This window comes from Salmo salar, chromosome ssa24 (assembly GCF_905237065.1).
Source record: "Salmo salar chromosome ssa24, Ssal_v3.1, whole genome shotgun sequence".
Lineage (NCBI taxonomy): Eukaryota > Metazoa > Chordata > Actinopteri > Salmoniformes > Salmonidae > Salmo > Salmo salar.
This window is the reverse complement of record NC_059465.1, coordinates 39,390,099-39,411,071: the sequence shown is the minus strand read 5'-3', so window position 1 is coordinate 39,411,071 and position 20,973 is coordinate 39,390,099. Positions and strand designations below refer to the sequence as shown.

The following is a 20,973-nucleotide window of genomic DNA, read 5'->3' as shown; positions in this document are numbered from 1 at the left end:
ATGTACAATTCTGGCAAATTACGGCCTTTGTTAGGAATAAATGGACTTCACACAGTTCGCAATGAGCCAGGCGGCCCAAACTGCTGTATATATCCTGACTGCTTGCAAGAGAAGTGACACAAATTCATGTTAGCAGGCAATATTAACTAAATATGCAGGTTTATATATACTTGTGTATTGATTTTAAAGAAAGGCATTGATGTTTATGGTTAGGTACATTGGTGCAACGACAGTGCTTTTTTCGCAAATGCGAAGTAGGGTGTGATTCGATGAGAAATTAACAGGTACCGCATCGATTATATGCAACGCAGGACATGTTAGATAAACTAGTAATATCATCAACCATGTGTAGTTAACTAGTGATTATGTTAAGATTGATAGTTTTTTATAAGATAAGTTTAATGCTAGCTAGCAACTTACCTTTGCTTCTTGCTGCCCTCGTGTAACAGGTAGTCAGCCTGCCATGCAGGCTCCTCGTGGAGTGCAATGTAAGGCAGGTGGTTAGAGCATTGGACTAGTAACCGGAAGGTTGCAAAAACGAATCCCCCATGAACAAGGCAGTTAACCACCGTTCCTAGGCCGTCATTGAAAATAAGAATGTGTTCTTAATCTGACTTGCCTAGTTAAATAAAGGTGTGTAACAAAAAAAAATATCGGCAAATCGGTGGCCCAAAATACCGATTACCGATTGTTATGAAAACTTGAAATCGGCCCTAATTAATCGGCCATTCCGATTAATCGGTCGACCTCTACTATATAGGGGATAGGGTGCCGTTTGGGCCTAGTGTTATCAGCTTTAGCTGACGATGTGTCTCCCCTCTACAGATGAAGGCAGTGGCTGGGATGAAGATGTCCTACCAGGTGCAGCAGGCCATCATGGCGTCCCGCAAGAGCATCATCCGAGGCTTCCGGCACGACGAGACCACCTCGGCCCTCTGCGCCCACCTCTTCTCCATGGTCCGAGGGAACCGGCAGCATCGGCGAGCCTTCCTCATCTCCCTGCTCAACCTGTTTGATGACAGCTCCGTGAGTCTCTTCATCCCAACCCCACCTCTTTATCAATCCACTATTTGCTTGCTAGTTAGATTTATGTTGATATTTTCTTACGGCGTTGGCCTCTTGGCCAGGTCTCCCTTTTTGATAGGCTTCCTGTGAAAATAAAGGTTAAGGAAAATTACTATTGTTTTAAGTCATGTTATTTGTCACGTGCAGAATACAACGGGTGTAGACATTACCGAGAAATGCTTGCTTACAAGCCCTTAACCAACGATGCAGAGTTAGATTTGAATTAAAATAGCAACACAAAGAATAAAATACACAAGAATGGAGTTATATACAGGGAGTACCAGATCAATGTGGAGCTATATACAGTGAGTACCAGATCAATGTGGAGCTATATACAGGGAGTACCAGATCAATGTGGAGCTATATACAGGGAATACCAGATCAATGTGGAGCTTCATACAGGCTATTTGAGGTAGATATGTAAATGAAGACAGGGTAAAGTGACTAGGCATCAGGATAGATAATAATAATGAGGTAGATATATACATGAAGACAGGGTAAAGTGACTAGGCATCAGGATAGATAAGAGTAGGATTAAATAAAAGAGTAGCGGCAGCATATGTGTGTGAAAGTGTGTGTTGGTATGTGTGTTGTCCGGTATGCGCATGTGTATGAATGTGCGCGTTTGACTGATGGTTTGTGTCTCTTGTGCCTCTACAGAAGACTGACGTGAACATGCTGCTGTTCATAGCTGACAACCTGGCCTGTTTCCCCTACCAGAGCCAGGAGGAACCCCTCTTCATTATGCACCACATAGACATCACACTGTCTGTGTCCGGCAGCAACCTGCTGCAGACCTTCAAAGAGGTCAGGCGCGCGCAGGCGCACACACACACACACAAACCCATTTGCACTCTTAACTAGGCTGGACAATAGAACGAGTCAAAATTCACCCAAGGCTGAAAATGGCGAAAGAAAGTTGGACAATAGAACGAGTCAAAATTCACCCAAGGCTGAAAATGGCGAAAGAAAGTTGGCTAAGCTGGAACACTAGCGTGGGCCCATAGCAATGGAATGGAATGTTCACAGAGCATGTTTTGACTGGAGTGATGCTTAAAATTCCATTTCTCCTAAATGGCACCAAAAAAATATAATTTTATTTTACCACTAAAATCTGTTCTTAGGAGGAAACTGAAAAATAACTTGTGTTGAAAGTAAACTTCCGCACCTCGATGATGCCATGTGAGCTTATGTCTGCATAACGAGGAAGTAGGGAAAAAAATTGCAACTTCTGACTATTTCTGGTCTAGCGTTTGATGACAACGGAATACACCGCCCAGCCTTACATAATTAGAAAGAGGACATTATCATTATTAAAATGGTGTCCGACTTGAAAAAATCTAAATATACACATTGTGAGATATTTGGCGAAATATACCAGCATGCCTCTCCATACGAAAACAATGGGAGGAGCTCAGCTTTCCAAGGGCAAAAGGTATTTCAGGGCTAGCGTTTGATGACAACGGAATACACTTCCCAGCCTTACATAATTAGAAAGAGGAGATTCTCATGATTAAAATGCTATCAAATGTAAAAAAAATATCTATACACGTATACACATTGCGAGATATTTGGCGAAATACAGACATGCCTATATTTCCCTATAGGAAACAATGGGACAACCATTACCCTCTTTTGTTTACATTTTAATTACAAAGTGGGCAGTTCTCATTGCCAACAATAGCAAAGCAGGCATTGTGACGTAGAACAATAAGCTGGGAATAGAATGTTTGGAAGGCAAGTTGGTGTCACACTGCTCAATAGAACTAATAGGAGCTGGCAGGGTGACAAATGCCCTGAAATAAGGCCTGTTTTTTCGTGATTACTTCAAAACTACGGCAGGCAGCTAGGACATATGGTAATATTATGAAACTGGGCTCCACGGCGGATGCAACTCGTTTTTATCAGAAAAAGCATTGTTAATGTAACGTATCCAGCCTATCTTAACATGATCAAATATACTTGTGAAGACACACACACACAGTACCCATTTTAGAATTCACACAAATAGACAATTTGCTGACAGATTCCGTGCTCTCATTCTCTCCCCAGTCTCTGTTGAAGGAGCCGCGGCGCCGCGAGCCCAAAGTTAAAAAGGAGCACCAGTCAAAGAACGGCTCTGGCGGGGAGGAGGACGAGGACAAGGAGGAGATCTGTGACTCCTCGAGGAGTGATGACAACTCAAACCCTGATGATGATGATGAGGTGGTGCGGCGGCCTAAGAAGTCCAAGAGGCCTGTGGCTGTGGAGGAACCCAGCTCTGAGTCGGATTTAGACCTGGAAGACCTGGACGTGGAAGATGTGGACCGGGTGATGCGGCGACTGCCTGAGAACTCCACGCCGCTCCTGGACTTTGCCAACGCCTCGCAGGGCATCCTGCTGCTCCTCGTGCTCAAACAACACCTCAAGAACCTTTACAGCTTCTCAGACAGGTGAATATAACGTAACATATAATACCAATTACAGGTGCCTCACACATGACATCCCTACTAAGGTTTATAGGTAGACGTGAGTTCAAATACTATTCTACATCCTTTCAAATACTCCTGTTAGGCTAAAGCAAACGATTCTGAGTGTTCAAATGCTCAATCTTTGAGTGTAAAATCTCATAAAAAATGAATTGATTGTCAACTGGCTATGACAAACCCCTTTTGAACTCCGTTTGATCACTAATTTGATTGATTTTGATGTGGCTATAGACTTCAGATAATTAATGCACAATGGACAACTCACTCACTTTCTCCTTGTCTGTAGCAAAATCCAGAAGTACTCACCGACTGAGTCGGCCAAAGTGTACGACAAGGCGGTGAACAGGAAGACCAACGTCCACTTCAAGCCCCGACAGACCATCGACTTCCTGTCCAACAACTGGGCCAACGTGGTGTTCACTCACGATATCAAGACGAGGATAGTCAAGCAGTACCTGGATGTGAGTGTTAGGCTTTGGCACCACCTGCATGTCCCAAACACGGACAGAGTTCTACTGCCTCTACTTTCTAGCTAGTCATTTTCAGGTCCCTTTTCAACATTTTCAAGTCTTCACTACTTTTGTAGCATGAATTTCTGAATGGGAAGAGAATGTGGATGGATGTTACAAAGAAAGGAGCACATGGAATGACCTGATAATCCTCTTCCTCTCTTGTCCCACTAGTTCAAAACCCTGATGGAACACTTGGACCCAGATGAGGAGGACGAGGAGGGCGAGGCAGCACAGGCCAGCGCCAACATCCGGAACAAAGCCATAAACGCACTGCTTGGAGGGGCCGGCCACGGGCATCTTGCACCAGTAGAGTACGATGAGGATGACGAGAGTGACGAAGATGAGAGAAACCCTGGGGTGAGACCCACAGCCAAGCTTTTCCTTTACCAGCCTTTACCACTAAATACATACAGTGCCTTCAGAAAGAATTCACACCACTTGACTTATTCCACATTTTGTTGTTACTGCTTGAATTTAAAATGGATTCAATTGAGATTTTATTTTTGTCACTGGCCTTCACACAATACCCCATAATGTCAAAGTGATACATTTTTAGAAATGTTTACAAAAGCTGAAATGTCTTTTAGTCGATAAGTATTCAACCCCTTTGTTAAGGTAAGCCTAAATAATACACCTTTTGAGCATAGTGAAGTTATTAATCCACTACAAAGATACAGGCGTCCTTCCAAACTCGGTTGCCGGAGTGGAAAGAAACCGCTCAGGTGTTTCACCATGAGTTTAAAACAGAGTTTAAATGGCTGCGACAGGACAAAACTGAGAGTGGATCAACAACATTGTAGTTACTCCACAATACAAACCTAATTTTAGTGAAAAGAAAAAAGCCTGTACACAATAACACATTTTTCATCCTGTTTGCACCAAGGAACTAAAGTAATACTGCAAAGGAATTAACTTTGTGCTGAATACAAAGTGTTATGTTTGGGGCAAATCCAATACAACACATTACTGAGGACCACTCTCCATATTTTCAAGGATGGTGGTGGCTGCATCATGTTATGGTTATGCTTGTAATTGTTAAGGCCATGGGGAGTTTTTCAGGATAAATTAACTGAATGGAGCTACTAGCACAGGCAAAATCCTAGAGGAAAACCTGGTTGTCTACTTTGCACCAGACACTGGGAGATTAATTCACCTTTCAGCAGGACAATAACCTAAAACACAAGGCCAAATATACACCGGAGTTGCTTACCAAGAAGACGGTGAATGTTCCTGAGTGGCCGAGTTACAATTTTTACTTAAATATGCTTCAAAATCTTTGGCAAGACCTGAAAATGGTTGTCTAGCAATGATCGACAACCAATTTGAGAGGTTGAAGAACTCTGAAAAGAATAATGGGAAAATGTTGCACAATCCAGGTGTGGAAAGCTCTTAGAGACTTACCCAAAAATACTCACAGCTGTAATCGCTGCCAAAGATGATTCTAACATGTATTGACTCTGGGTTCAATACTTATCTATTCAAGATATATTAGTGTTATTTTTCTGAATGTTTTACAAAAGTTAGAATTTTCCTTCTACTTTAAGAGTTTTTGGTATATATCGTTGACAAAAGACAGTTAAACTCATTTTAATCTCACTTTGTAACAACAAAATGTGCAAAAAGTCAAGGGGTGTGAATACTTTCTGAAGGCACTGTAAAGCATCCAAGATGCACTAAAGCATACTGTTTAGTAGCCTAATCTTGTCATTTGGTATCTTTAATCCCTAGATGAATATTTATAGCTCTGCAACCCAACCCATAAACTCCTGTATGTACCCAGGATAGAGCTCGAATGTAACCGCCTATATTCTCTTTCCTCAGTCCTCTCGGCGGGCGAGACGTTCAGGGGACCCCGGGAACCTCAACGAGAGCGTGGACTCTATGGACGTCATCGCCATCCATTGCCCCAAGCACAAGGACCGTCCGCAGCTCGCCCGGGTCATCCAGAAGATCAGCACAGGCTACAGCGTGCACTGGATGTCCGGCTCCTACTCTGGCCCCTGGGCCGACGCCAAGAAACGGGACGGACGCAAAACGGTGCCTTGGGTGGACACTATTAAGGAGTCTGACATAATTTACAAAAAAATCGCCTTGACCAGTAACCACAAACTGAGTAACAAAGTGGCGCAGACTTTACGGTCACTGTACGCTGCCAAGGAGGGGACTTCCAGTTAATGAACCCTGCATTGACCAATTTCTACGATCACATCCACCCACCGCCAAACCAGAGGGAAATGTTACTAAAACATTGTTGGAGGCTCCTTCGCTGTTGTGCAGCAGAACATAGTTGTTTCATTTCTACTCCCACTGTATTATAGGTTTAACACAGAAAACTACAAATGTTTATATCTCGGAAAAAAAACATCTGTAAAGAAAAAAAAATAGAATAAAATCTTATGTGAATGTTGGAAATTAGTCCTTTTGATGGTCTTATTAAAGTGTTTTTTTGAATTTAAACTAGTACCCGGTGGCTTTCTTTAGCTTAGATATTCTCTGAGATCTGATTTTTGTTTACTTTTAATTGTCCATGCTGTTAAATGGCAGTCTTCTGGGTATAATTTATTCTATTTCAAGCCACGCATGCAGTATCTGTGGGCTACTTGCAGGATGATATTTTGTAAAGGTAGATTTTGTTGTATAAGGTCACCCTAGTTGTAAGAGAACAATGGGATCCTAGTCCTTATGGTGGAACAAATACTGCAATAAATTTTCTACTTCTCTTTGTCACTTGTCTTGTTAAAGTGTTAAATACTTATTTAATTGTTTGAAAACGAAACGTATGCTCATTATTGTGTGCCGCTTGGAACCTTTAAAACGTAGCAAATCGCTTTGATCTTGAACGCACGTCTCATCTGAACCATTGCGCGTTCCGTCGAAACTCATGTCGTCACTAGCGTCCGTTGTGCTTAAAGTTTTTGGCGGATTTTTTTGACTGGTTGGCTACCTACGTAGAAGCAACATTTTTTAAACGGATTATTTTACATTTATAGAAAATGGAAAGGTACGTATTTATTTGAAAGACGTCTCAATAGGTTGTTGCATCTAATTTATAGCTAGCAATAATTATTTGTAATGCCTCAGGCGAATTCTAACAGGTTAGCTGGCTAACGTTAGCTAGTTTGTTAAATTAGCTTATGCTTTACAAGTCTTACTACGTTAATTGTATATTTCCCCAGTGGAATGTCATTCGTTGAACAATATAGCTAGCTAACGTTATATCACAGGAAATAAATTCAGTTTTTGCATGTGGAAGTGTCATGATGGTGTACATTTGCCCCACGAATGTCGACTGATGTTGTTTTAAGTTTTTGAGAACGTTAGAGGTAGCGTGACCACATCAAAAATACCCAAATGCGAGACAACAAGAGGATTTTGCGGGACAGTGTAGTTTCAAGTTTTAATGTCACATGCACAAGTACAGTGAAATGCTTTTATTGTAACTCTAACCCCAACAATGCAATAATAAATAACTATGTAATACACCAAGTTGTCTTAAACACGGATATTGTTAGGCATAAGTTATCTAATAATTAAATAAAAAAAATAGGCCATGGCATCACTGTCAAGCGTGAATGTTGATTATTCACGTTTTAGCAGCGGAATGTCCAAACTGCGTCTGCATGCTCGTCATTTGATATGTTTCATGAGAATTTGTATTTTCTTGAATTACTGTTTCTTGAGCAGATAGTGTTAAACTATACAGAACAAAAATATTATCGCAACTTGCAAAGATTTAACATAGTTACAGTTAATATGTAACCTTTATTTAACCAGGTAGGTTAGTGGAGAACAAGTTCTCATTTACAACTGCGACCTGGCTAAGATAAAGCAAAGCAGTGCGACACAAACAACAGAGTTACACATCAAATAAACAAACATACAGTCAGTAATACAATAGAAAAAGTCTATATACAGTGTGTGCAAATGAGGTAGGATAAGGGAGGTACGGCAATAAATAGGCCATAGTGGTGAAATAATTACAATATAGCAATTAAACACTGGAGTGATAGATGTGCAGAAGATGAGTGTGCAAGTAGAAATACTGGGGTGCAAAGGAGCAAAATAAATAACAGTATGGGGATGAGCTATGTACAGGTGCAGTGATCTGTGAGCTTTTCTGACAGCTGGTGCTTAAAGTTAGTTAGTGAGGGAGATAGGAGTCTCCAGCATCAGTGATTTTAATTTTTTTTGCAATACGTTCCAGTCATTGGCAGCAGAGAACTGGAAGGAAAGGAGGTCAAAGGAGGAATTGGCTTTGGGGGTGACCAGTGAAATATACCTGCTGGAGTGCGTGCTACTGGTGGGTGCCTCTATGGTGACCAGTGAGCTGAGATAAGGCGGGGCTTTACCAAGCAGAGACTTATAGATGACCTGGAGCCAGTGGGTTTGGCGACGAATATGAAGCGAGGGCCAGCCAATGAGAGCATACAGGTCGCAGTGGTGGGTAGTATATGGGGCTTTGCTGACAAAACGGATGGCACTGTGGTAGACTGCATCCAATTTGCTGAGTAGAGTGTTGGAGGCTATTTTGTAAATGACATCGCCGAAGTCAAGGATCGGTAGGATAGTCAGTTTTACGAGGGTATGTCTGGCAGCATGAGTGAAGGATGCTTTGTTGCGAAATAGGAAGCCGATTCCAGATTTAATTTTGGATTGGAGATGTTTAATGTGAGTCTGGAAGGAGAGTTTACAGTCTAACCAGACACCTAGGTATTTGTAGTTGTCCACATATTCTAAGTCAGAACCGTCCAGAGTAGTGATGCTGGACGGGCGGGCAGGTTTGGGCAGCAATCGGTTGAAGAGCATGCATTTAGTTTTACTTGCATTTAAGAGCAGTTGGAGGCCACGGAAGGAGAGTTGTATGGCATTGAAGCTCATCTGGAGGTTAGTTAAGACAGTGTCTATAGGAGGGCCAGAAGTATACAGAATGGTGTCGTCTGCGTAGAGGTGGATCAGAGAATCACCAGCAGCAAGAGCGACATCATTGATGTATACAGAGAAAAGAGTCAGCCCGAGATTTGGAGATTGCCAGAGGTCTGGACAACAGGCCCTCCGATTTGACGCACAGAACTCTGTCTGAGAAGTAGTTGGTGAACCAGGCGAGGCAGTCATTTGAGAAACCAAGGCTGTTGAGTCTGCCGATAAGAATGTGGTGATTGACGGAGTCGAAAGCCTTGGCAAGGTCGATGAATACAGCTGCTCAGTATTGTCTCTTATCAATGGCAGATATATCGTTTATGACCTTAAGCATGGCTGAGGTGCACCCATGACCAGCTTGGAAACCAGATTGCATAGCGGAGAAGGTACGGTGGGATTGGAAATGGTCGTTGATCTGTTTAACTTGGCTTTCGATGACCTTAGAAATGCAGGGTAGGATAGATATAGGTCTGTAGCAGTTTGGGTCTAGAGTGTCTCCCCCTTTGAAGAGTTTTCCATTCTTTGGAGATCTCAGACAATATGAAAGAGAGGTTGAACAGGCTAGTAATAGAGTTTGCAACAATTTCGGGGGATAATTTTAGAAAGAGAGGGTCCAGATTGTCTAGCCTGGCTGTTTTGTAGGGGTCCAGATTTTGCAGCTCTTTCAGAACATCAGCTATCTGGATATGGGTGAAGGAGAAATGGGGGAGGCTTGGGCAAGTTGCTGTGAGGGGTGCAGGGCTGTTGACCGGGGTAGGGGTTAGAGGTCGACCGATTAATTAGGGCCAATTTCAAGTTTTCATAACAATCGGTAATCGGTATTTTTGGCCGCCGGTTAAATGTTTTTTTTTTTTTACCTAACTAGGCAAGTCAGATTAAGAACACATTCTTATTTTCAATGACGGCCTAGGAACGGGGGTTAACTGCCTTGTTCAGGGGGGATTTGGGGATTCGTTTTTGCAACCTACCGGTTACTAGTCCAACGCTCTAACCACCTGCCTTACATTGCACTCCACGAGGAGCCTGCATGGCAGGCTGACTACCTGTTACGCGAGGGCAGCAAGAAGCCAAGGTAAGTTGCTAGCTAGCATTAAACTTCTTATAAAAATACGATCAATCTTAACATAATCACTCGTTAACTACACATGGTTGATGATATTACTAGTTTATCTAACGTGTCCTGCGTTGCATATAATTGATGCGGTGCCTGTTCATTTCTCATCGAATCACACCCTACTTCGCATTTGCGAAAAAAGCACTGTCGTTGCACCAATGTACCTAACCATAAACATCAATGCCTTTCTTTAAAATCAATACACAAGTATATATTTTTAAACCTACATATTTAGTTAATATTGCCAGCTAACATGAATTTGTGTCACTTCTCTAGCGTTCCATGCAAGCAGTCAGGATATATACAACAGTTTGGGCCGCCTGGCTCATTGCGGACTGTGTGAAGTCCATTTATTCCTAACAAAGGCCGTAATTAATTTGCCAGAATTGTACATAATTATGACATAACATTGAAGGTTGTGCAATGTAACAGGAATATTTAGACTTAGGAATGCACCCCATTAGATAAAATACGGAACGGTTCCGTATTTCACTGAAATAATAAACGTTTCGTTTTCGAAATGATAGTTTCCGGATTTGACCATATTAATGACCAAAGGCTCGTATTTCTGTGTGTTATTATGTTCTAATTAAGTCTATGATTTGATATTTGATAGAGCAGTCTGACTGAGCGATGGTAGGCAGCAGCACGCTCGTAAGCATTCATTCAAACAGCACTTTCGTGCGTTTTGCAGGCAGCTCTTCGCAATTCTTCAAGCATTGCGCTGTTTATGACTTCAAGCCTATCAACTCCCAAGATTAGGCTGGTGTAACCGATGTGAAATGGCTAGCTAGTTAGCGGCTGCGCGCTAATAGCATTTCAAACGTCACTCGCTCTGAGACTTGGAGTAGTTATTCCCCTTGGTCTACATGGGTGAGGGTGGCTGTTGTCGATGTGTTCCTGGTTCGAGCCCAGGTAGGAGCGAGGAGAGGGACGGAAGCTATACTGTTACACTGGCAATACTAAAGTGCCTATATATAACGGCTGTCCTAGAGAGGGGACCAAAGCGCAGCGTGTTGATTGCTCATGATGAATGTTTATTTTAACTCAGAACACTAAAGGGAATAAAATAACGAGAAAGCGCGCAGTTCTGTCAGGTACAGAAAACTAAACAGAAGACAACTACCCACAAACACAGGTGGCAAAAGGCTGCCTAAGTATGATTCCTAATCAGAGACAACGATAGACAGCTGCTGCCTCTGATTAGGAACCATACTCGGCTCAAAACAAAGAAATACAAAACATAGAATGCACACCCTGACCTAACAAAATAGAGAAATACCCGTCTCTCAGGTCAGGGCGTGACACTATAAGAACATCCAATAGTGAAAGGTATATGAAATACAAATCGTATAGAGAGAAATAGTCCTATAATTCCTATAATAACTACAACCTAAAACTTCTTACCTGGGAATATTGAAGACTCATGTTAAAAGGAACCACCAGCTTTCATATGTTCCCATGTTCTGAGCAAGGAACTTAAACGTTAGCTTTCTTACATGGCACATATTGCACTTTTACTTTCTTCTCCAACACTTTGTTTTTGCATTATTTAAACCAAATTGAACATGTTTAATTATTTATTTGAGGCTAAATTGATTTTATTGATGTATTATATTAAGTTAAAATAAGTGTTCATTCAGTATTGTTGTAATTGTCATTATTACAAATAAATAAATAAAATTAAAATCAGCCGTTTAATCGGTATCGCCTTTTTTGGTTGTCCAATAATCGGTCTGCTTCTAGTAGGGGTAACAGGGGAAAAGCATGGCAAGCTGTAGAAAAATGCTTATTGAAATTCTCAATTATCGTGGATTTGATATGAATAGGACATGAATGTTTGGTTGCAGGACAAAGGGCCAAAATGCGGGACTGTCTCGCACAATCCGGGAATATGTCTCCCTAGTAAGTGGGTGACCCCCCCACTTCCTGCTAGTATGCCCATCTTTCGTTGTTCATATGAAGGCATTTGCAGTTAGCTGACTGGTATGGGAAACATTTGCTATCCTATTTCAACATTAACTGGCCTGGCTATCCATCTATAGCCTACATGTATTTAGCTGCCTAAGTCTTTTCTTCATTCTTTCACCAGATCCAGGATGAACCGAGCATCCAGCAGTAGGCTCTCTGAGCTCCCTCAAAGAGTTGAAAGCAACAGAATGAGCATGGTTTATGCAACACCGCAGAGGTAAGTTGGCAAACGAACGTCAATGGAAGTTGCTTTAACTGCCTGTCATAAATATGGAATATATATTTGCTAATGCAATGAGCATATCAATATTTGTTCACAGCAAGCAATCCTTCGGAAAGTTGAACATTCCTAAACCCCAGTCTGTCACATCCGAGAGAAGAACCAGCTTTTTTGGTAGTCGGTAAGTCCCGACACTGAAGAAAATACCATTATACACCTAGTTCTCTATCACTGTCACCATGCGAGACAAAGACTATTCCTGTTAGTGAATCCATATGATTGGGAGCCATTTCACACTGCCAAGTTCAGTGGTTCCCAACTCCAGTCCTCGAGTCCCTCTGACAGTACACGTTTTTATTGTAGCTGTGGACATGTTCACACTGCAGGCCTTAATGCTAAAAATCTGATGAACTCTTTTCAGGACCAGTGGGGCTGGCATGGCTCGCAACAGCGCCTTTGGAGCCTTTGGAGGCGCAGAGAAGATGAAGGATCCCCGGCCCTTACACGATAAGGCCTATGTTCAGCAGTGCATCAGACAGTTGTGTGAGGTATGGATTCCTAATATACACAGATTTCTAAAACAGAATCTCACTGAACTTTTAAGTCTTTCAAGACCGGCCCGAATATTTATATAGTATCTCGGAGTAGGAGTGCTGCTCTAGGATCAGTTGTCACTTTTACATCCTCATGAATAAGATTATATGAACTGGGGGGGGGTCTAGTCCTAGATCAGCACTCCTTCACAAAGACACATAATTTCCCTCGTTCTCCTCTAGTTTCTGTCAGAGAAGGGCTTTCCGGGTTCAATGACAGTCAAGTCTCTCCAGTCGCCCTCCACCAAGGAGTTCCTAAAGATCTTTGAGTTCATCTACTGCCTCCTGGACCCAACCTTCCAGATGCCCACCTCCAAAGTGGAGGAAGAGGTCCCCAGGATTCTCAAAGACTTGGGGTAAATAGTGGTTAGAGTGTTGGGCCAGTAATCGAAAGGTTGCTTCATCGAATCCCCGAGTTGACAATGTAAAAAAAATAATAATCTGTCGTTCTGCCCCTGAACAAGGCAGTTAACCCACTGTTCCCCAGTAGGCCGTCGTTGTAAGTAAGAATTTGTTCTTAATAGAGGTCGACCGATTATGATTTTTCACCGCCGGTACCGATTATTGGAGGACCAAAAAAAGCAGATACCGATTAATTGGCCAATTTATATAAAATAAATGGGAAAAAATGTTTTATTTGTAAAAATGACAATTACAACAATACTGAATGAACACTTATTTTAACTTAATATAATACATCAATAAAATCAATTTAGCCTCAAATAGATAATGAATCATGTTCAATTTGGTTTAAATAATGCAAAAACAAAGTGTTGGAGAAGAAAGTAAAAGTGCAATATGTGCCATGTAAGAAAGCTAACGTTTAAGTTCCTTGCTCAGAACATGAGAACATATGAAAGCGGGTGGTTCCTTTTAACATGAGTCTTCAATATTCCCAGGTAAGAAGTTTTAGGTTGTAGTTATTATAGGAATTATAGGACTATTTCTCTCTATACGATTTGTATTTCATATACCTTTGGCTATTGGATGTTCTTATAGGCACTTTAGTATTGCCAGTGTAACAGTATGGCTTCCGTCCCTCTCCTCGCTCCTACCTGGGCTCGAACCAGGAACACATCGACAACAGCCACCCTCGAAGCAGCGTTACCCATGCAGAGCAAGGGGAATAACTACTCCAAGTCTAGAGCGGGTGACGTTTGAAATGCTATTAGCGCGCACCCGGCTAACTAGCTAGCCATTTCACATCGTTTACACCAGCCTAATCATGGGAGTTGATAGGCTTGAAGTCATAAACAGCGCAATGCTTGAAGCACAGCGAAGAGCTGCTGGCAAAATGCACGAAAGTGCTGTTTGAATGAATGCTTACGAGCATGCTGCTGCCTACCACCGCTCAGTCAGACTGCTCTATCAAATCATAGACTTAATTATCACATAATAACACACAGAAATACGAGCCTTTGGTCATTAATATGGTCAACTCCGGAAACTATCATCTCGAAAACCAAACGTTTTTCCTTTCAGTGAAAAACGGAACCGTTCTGTATTTTATCTAACGAGTGGCATCCCTAAGTCTAAATATTCCTGTTCCATTGCACAACCTTCAATGTTATGTCATAATTACGTAAAATTCTGGCAAATTAGTTCGCAACGAGCCAGGCGGCCCAAACTGTTGCATATACCCTGACTCTGCGTGCAATGAACGCAAAATGACACAATTTCACCTGGTTAATATTGCCTGCTAACCTGGATTTCTTTTAGCTAAATATGCAGGTTTAAAAATATATACTTCTGTGTATTGATTTTAAGAAAGGCATTGATGTTTATGGTTAGGTACAGTCGTGCAACAATTGTGCTTTTTTTCGCAAATGCGCTTTTGTTAAATCATCCCCCGTTTGGTGAAGTCGGCTGTCTTTCTTAGGAAGAAATAGTCTTCACAGTTCGCAACAAGCCAGGCGGCCCAAACTGCTGCATATACCCTGACTCTGTTGCAAGAGAAGTGACACATTTTCCCTAGTTAAAAGAAATTCATGTTAGCAGGCAATATTAACTAAATATGCAGGTTTAAAAATATATACTTGTGTATTGATTTTAAGAAAGGCATTGATTAGTGATTATGATTACTAGTGATTATGATTGATTGATTGTTTTTTCTAAGATAAGTTTAATGCTAGCTAGCAACTTACCTTGGCTTCTTACTGCATTCGCGTAACAGGCAGGCTCCTCGTGGAGTGCAATGTAAAGCAGGTGGTTAGAGCGTTGGACTAGTTAACCGAAAGGTTGCAAGATTGAATCCCGAGCTGACAAGGTAAAAATCTGTCGTTCTGCACCTGAACAAGGCAGTTAACCCACCGTTCCTAGGCCGTCATTGAAAATAAGAATTTGTTCTTAACTGACTTGCCTAGTTAAATAAAGTTATAAAAAAAAAACGGCGTCCAAAAATACAGATTCCCGATTGTTATGAAAACTTGAATTCGGCCCTAATTAATCGGCCATTCTGATTAATCGGTCGACCTCTAGTTCTTAACTGACTTGCCTAGATAAAGGTTACATTTAAATTTGTAAAAAAATGAGCTCATTCTGCCATACATGTTAAAAATGGACTGTGTCTCAAATGGCATCCCTATGGGCCCTGGCCAATGGTAGTGCCCTATATAGAGAATATGGTGCTATTTGGGACCCAGATGTGATCATTTGCTGTTTGCATCTGGTTTTTGTACACAAGCCCGTTCCTCATTCTAGGATACTGACTGTATATTTCTGATGGCAGGTATCCATTTGTTCTCTCCAAAAGTTCCATGTACTCTGTGGGGGCACCACATACATGGCCACAGGTCTTGGGGGCAGTTGTCTGGCTCATCGATACTGTGAAGGTGGGTATTAGTACAGCAGAATACTACTTAATCTCTAAACTCAATAATAACATTAACTGTCTTAATGAAGGTTAGAATAATGAGATGTTTATAATTAAAAAAAATGATTAGGGTCCCCATTAGACGACGCCAATGGCGACCGCTACTCTTCCTGTGCTTCCACATAAGAAAATACTTTACAATTTACGTTTACATTTACGTCATTTAGCAGACGCTCTTATCCAGAGCGACTTACAAATTTGTGCATTCAGCTTATGATATCCAGTGGAACAACCACTTTACAATAGTACATCTATCCTTTTGGGGGGGGGGGGGTTAAAAGGATGACTTTATTTACATACATTTAAAAACATTAACATGTATTGTGCGTGCATCTATTAGTTACACTTGTCAATACATGAACAAGAAAGGTAGGTCAGATGGGGCGGAGGCCTTGTGCCATGAACGGTTACTTTATTTTTGAAACCAGGTTTGTTGTTCACTTGCGCCATATAAGATGGCAGTTCCATGCAATCATGTCTCTGTATACTGTATGTTTCCTTGAATTTATTTTCCTTGAATTTGTTCTGGTTGTTTTGCAGATCTTTTGCTGTATGAGTGATCAGGACCTGCTCTTTGCTGATTTCTCTGACGGAAGCACTGAGATTGAGGACGGGGTGGCGTTCAACAAGGTACAGAGCCAACTTACTCACAACAAAACCATTTAGGATGTTAGGCCTCTATTTGACCCTGCACGCTCCCCTCCGTTTCTAGCTCTTTCTGGACTACACTGCTGAAACCTACAACAAGTTCATGCAAGGAGCAGATTCCTTTGATGAAGAGGATGCGGATTATCTTGCTAAACTAAGTAAGCAGTGACGACAAATGCATTGATTTTAATTGTGAGTTGTGCCTTTTCTTTCCAAATGAACATATACAAAAACCAGCAACAAGCGCATAAAACGTCAACTTATATTTACAGAGAGACTTTACAACGTTGACGAAGGGCTTCTCGCATCCATGGAGGAGAAGTACAGGATGCTGAGTGATGAGGTTGAGCGACTGGAGAAAGAAAGCCAAACGGTTAGTCTTTTGAATCTAAGGACTGTGTATACAGTGCATTCGGAAAATATTCAGACACCTTGACTTTTTCCACATTTTGTTATGTTATTGCCTTATTCTCAAATGTATAAAATATTTTCTCATCAGCTTACACACAATACCCCATAATGACAAAGATGAACATTTTTATATATTAACTTGGACTCCAAGTTGTGGTAAATTCAATTGATTGGACATGATTTGGAAAGGCACACAACTGTCTATATAAGGTCCCACAGTTGACAGTGCAAAAATCAAGCCAGGAGGTCTAGGGAATTGTCCGTAGATCTCCGAGACAGGATTGTGTCGAGGCACAGATCTGGAGAAGCGTACCAAAAAATGTCTGCAGCATTGAAGGTCCTCAAGAACACAGTGGCCTCCATCATTCTTAAATGGAAGACAAAAAAGACTCTTCTTAGAGCTGGCTGCCTGACCAAACTGAGCAATCAGGGGAGAAGGGCCTTAGTCCAGAGTTTCTCTTTGGAGATGGGAGAACCTTCCAGAAGCACACTCATCTCTGCATCACTCCACCAATCAGGCCTTTATGGTAGCGTTGCCAGATGGAAGCCACTCCTCAGTAAAAGACACAATGCAGCCCGCTTGGAGTTTGCCAAAAGGCACCTAAATTACTCCGACCATGAGAAACAAGACTGTGGTCTGATGAAACCAAGATTTGAAATCTTTGCCCTGAATGCCAAGCGTCATGTCTGGAGGAAACCTGGTACTATCACTACGGTGAAGCGTGGTGATGGCAGCATCATGCTGTGGGGTGTTTTTCAGCGGCAGGGACTGGGAGACTAGTCAGGATCGAGGGAAAGATGAACGGAGAAAAGTAGAGAGAGATCCTTGCTGAAAACATGCTTAGAACCTCAGACTGGGACAAAGGTTCACCTTCCAACAGGACAGAGCCAAGACAACGCAGGAGTGGCTTCGGGCAACAAGTCTCTGAATATTCTTGAGGGGCCCAGACAGAGCCCGGACTTGAACCCGATTGAACATCTCTGGAGAGACCTGAAAATCGCTGTGCAGTGATGCTCCCCATCAAACCTGACAGAGCTTGAGAGTATCTGCAGAGAAGAATGGGAGACTACTTAAATAGAGGTGTGCCAAGCTTGTAGCGTCGTGCCCAAGAAGACTCGAGGCTCTAATCACTGCCAAAGGTGCATCAACAAAGCACTGAGAAAAGGGTCTGAATACTTATGTAAATGTGATATTTCATTTTTTTTATTTAGCAACAATTTGCTACAATTGATAAAAACGTGTTTGTTGTGTTATTACGGGGTATTGTGTGTAGATTGATGAGGGGGGGAAAAACACTATTTAATCTATTTTAGAATGTAACAAATGTGGCAAATGTCAAGTGGTCTGAATACTTTCCGAATGCACTTTTTCCATGTACTGCGACTGAATATTGTACACATCTCACCTAATTTAAGGAGTCGATGAGCTGTAAACGTGCAAATTACGTTTGAACAGAGCCATTTGATTCACTATATTTGTAACCATTTTATTCACTTTGGAGCAGGACCGATTGATGGTCAAAAGAACAGAGAAAGTCAAACTTCAGACAGACCTGCAGAAGCTGCAGAGTTATCGCAGTAACCTGGAGTCTTTCAAAGCCAACCTGGAGAACAAAGCCTCTGGATTGGCCGAGGAGCTGGAAGCATCGGGTAAAAAACTATGACCAAACATTGCTATTCTCGTGGCTTGGCTGGTCTTGCGGTATTGATGCAGCCTCCAGGACACTTTTCTCTTTCTACAGTGTCTGTATATGTGGTCTACTACCCTTTGACACATCATCTCTCTATCTGTCCCCACTTCATCCTATCTGTTTAAATGAAATCTGAAAATCCCTTAAAATATTCGTTAAAATGAATTGTTACTGTCCTGGAAACCCTGAAATGTTAACACTCCCCCCACTACCTTTTTTGTCCTGTGTAGGACTGCAAGTGGAGACCCTAAAACAGGAGGAGTCCCGGCTCCAACACATCTTGTCCACCCAGAAGTTCACTCCCGCAGACATTGAGAGGATCAACTGGGAGAAGAGGGAGCTGCAGCAGACCATCAACAGCCTGAGCAAGAGCCTGGAGCAGGCCGAGCAGCACATGTGGAACGAGGAAATCGCTCTGGCCAAGGCCAAGGAGACGGTAAGGAATAGGATGCTGGCCTGATACGTCTGCATTCTATACTCATCTGTCTGGTAAATAAAGGTTCAATAAGTATTTTTTTAATGACTGGCTAGCTATGAGCCAATGCTGATCCGTCTGATTTAGGCCGAAGTGAAGCTGGCCGAGTACCACAAGCTTGCCCGCAAACTGAAGCTCATCCCTGTGTCTGCCGAGAACGCGTGCGGCCACGACTTTGAGATCAGGACCTCCACAGAATACGGACCGTCCACCATGGTTCAATGCAGAACACAGATTCAAGTATGGCGATTTAGTTCTCATTGAACAATCGCTTTATTACAACAGGTGTGTGTTGTATCTGGTCCTAATTCTGTGGCTTATTCTGTACAGCAACTACTGAGGAAACTGATCACTGATGTGGACGAGGAGTGTAGTCGACTGACAGACATGAAACTAAGCCTGGAGGAGTCCATAGAACAGGTACCTAGACATTTCACTGTTTCTTAGAAGTCCAAAGGTTTTGTCCAATTTTGTGGGTGCTTTTTTTTTAACATGGTCTCTTTCTCTTTCAGGTGAATTCCAATATTTCAGATAAAGCGAATGACTTGAAACAACTGAGAGAGCAAATCCGTAGGCTCGACGAGCAGCTCGAACAAGACATGCAGGTGGGTTATAATTTCAATATTACAAATGTTTGAATATTGTATACAGAAACCCATCTGAAATGATGTTACAGGCTAGTCATTTATTGGTCAGGAAGTGGTGTCTATGTGAATCATTGGTCCATCCAAGGTTTTCCTAGACAGCTCATTGTCTTGTAAGGACCATCATGGAAACAACTTTTCTTGTTCTCCTCAGTTATTTTAAATGTATTGTATCCACATCTGTGGTTAAATTGTGTTTTTTATCATTTAAAAAATGACATCCCTCTCTCTGTGTGTGTGTGTTGTGTGTGTGTGTGTGTGTGTGTGTAGGACATTGCCCATGAGGAGCAGAAGTGGTCTGCTGAGATGGAGTCTGTGGAGACCCACCGCAAGCTGCTGGAGAAGAAGGTGACCCTGGGCTATGACGAGTCTGTGGAGCAGCTGAAAGCTGCACAGCAACAGTGAGTAGTGCTCCTCCTAACAATTATTTTGGACCAAATCACAATGGTGAGGGCTACAGGGCTTAGTTTCAAGTTCTATTGTCACGTGCACAACTACAGTGAAATGCCTTTCTTTCCTGACATTGAAGTAATTCATATCAGTAGTAAAATATTATACTAAAGTAAAGTATGGAAAAAACACAGGAGAAATAGAAACATGAATAACATGAGACAGTAAGTTAGCTACTGTTTCTATACAGGGTCAGTTCCAATACCATATTTACAATGTGCAGAGATACAAGGGTTAGACTAGTGTCCTGTCCAGGGGGAGTACTTGTACATCAAGCTGCCTCATGCTACAGAAACATGAGATATGCTCCTGCCCTGCCCTATGAGCCCTTCTGGCCCGGACAATGATACTTTATTTGCGTACGGTATGTTTAGGGCTTTACAATTATTTCACAACCACATGAAGTTTGTTTTCATTGTTCATATCTAAAAATAGACCCCCCCCACCACCACAGTATTTGTCATTCTACTCCACAGGTACCATCTTGTCCTGCAAGAAACCAATGAGGAGCGGCGGACTGTGGTTAACAACCTTGCCAGTGTGTTAACCACGGCTGCCAACCACCTGTCCATTGTAGAGGTCAGTCTCCATCTTGCCCCTAACCTGTTGTTCACAAAGCCACTGACCTCGTGCTCATCTCGCCTTTATTTAAATACTTATTTTATTCCTTGCCTTGATATTCCCTTTTACAATAACAACTTCATTTGACAATGACTGTCTTTCTGAGCCTGAATTTCACATTGTGATCATTTCCAGAAATTCTTAGAGGATCAACACAAGCGAGTAGACAGGGTGTACACAGAAGCCTTCCGAGAGGACGAGGTGGACATTCAGAAGATGAAGGACATTATGGAGAGCTTCATCACTAAAGTGAACAGCATGTAGTTCCATGCTTTACTATAAAAGCTGACATGAGCTCTAA

At 42.0% G+C, this 20,973-nt stretch overlaps 2 protein-coding genes across 2 annotated transcripts in view; both read left to right on the top strand.

Annotated features, from left to right (window-relative positions):
• nipbla (NIPBL cohesin loading factor a) overlaps window positions 1-6,772 on the top strand; it is a 47,473-nt gene extending 40,701 nt beyond the window's left edge. Inside the window, 6 exon segments of the mRNA XM_014172664.2 lie at window positions 826-1,026; window positions 1,726-1,872; window positions 3,118-3,497; window positions 3,820-3,994; window positions 4,217-4,402; window positions 5,867-6,772. Of these exon segments, the coding sequence (XP_014028139.2) occupies window positions 826-1,026; window positions 1,726-1,872; window positions 3,118-3,497; window positions 3,820-3,994; window positions 4,217-4,402; window positions 5,867-6,220 (1,443 nt within the window). The 3' untranslated portion in view covers window positions 6,221-6,772.
• Window positions 6,773-6,988: 216 nt separating this feature from the next.
• ndc80 (NDC80 homolog, kinetochore complex component (S. cerevisiae)) lies at window positions 6,989-20,973 on the top strand. The gene is given in 17 exon segments (NM_001173803.1): window positions 6,989-7,046; window positions 12,169-12,264; window positions 12,368-12,448; window positions 12,689-12,815; window positions 13,044-13,216; window positions 15,589-15,691; window positions 16,273-16,362; window positions 16,445-16,538; window positions 16,653-16,753; window positions 18,297-18,441; window positions 18,713-18,918; window positions 19,045-19,197; window positions 19,288-19,377; window positions 19,470-19,562; window positions 19,872-20,002; window positions 20,528-20,630; window positions 20,808-20,973. Coding segments are annotated over 17 exon segments (1,923 nt in total). The 5' UTR covers window positions 6,989-7,038; the 3' UTR covers window positions 20,937-20,973.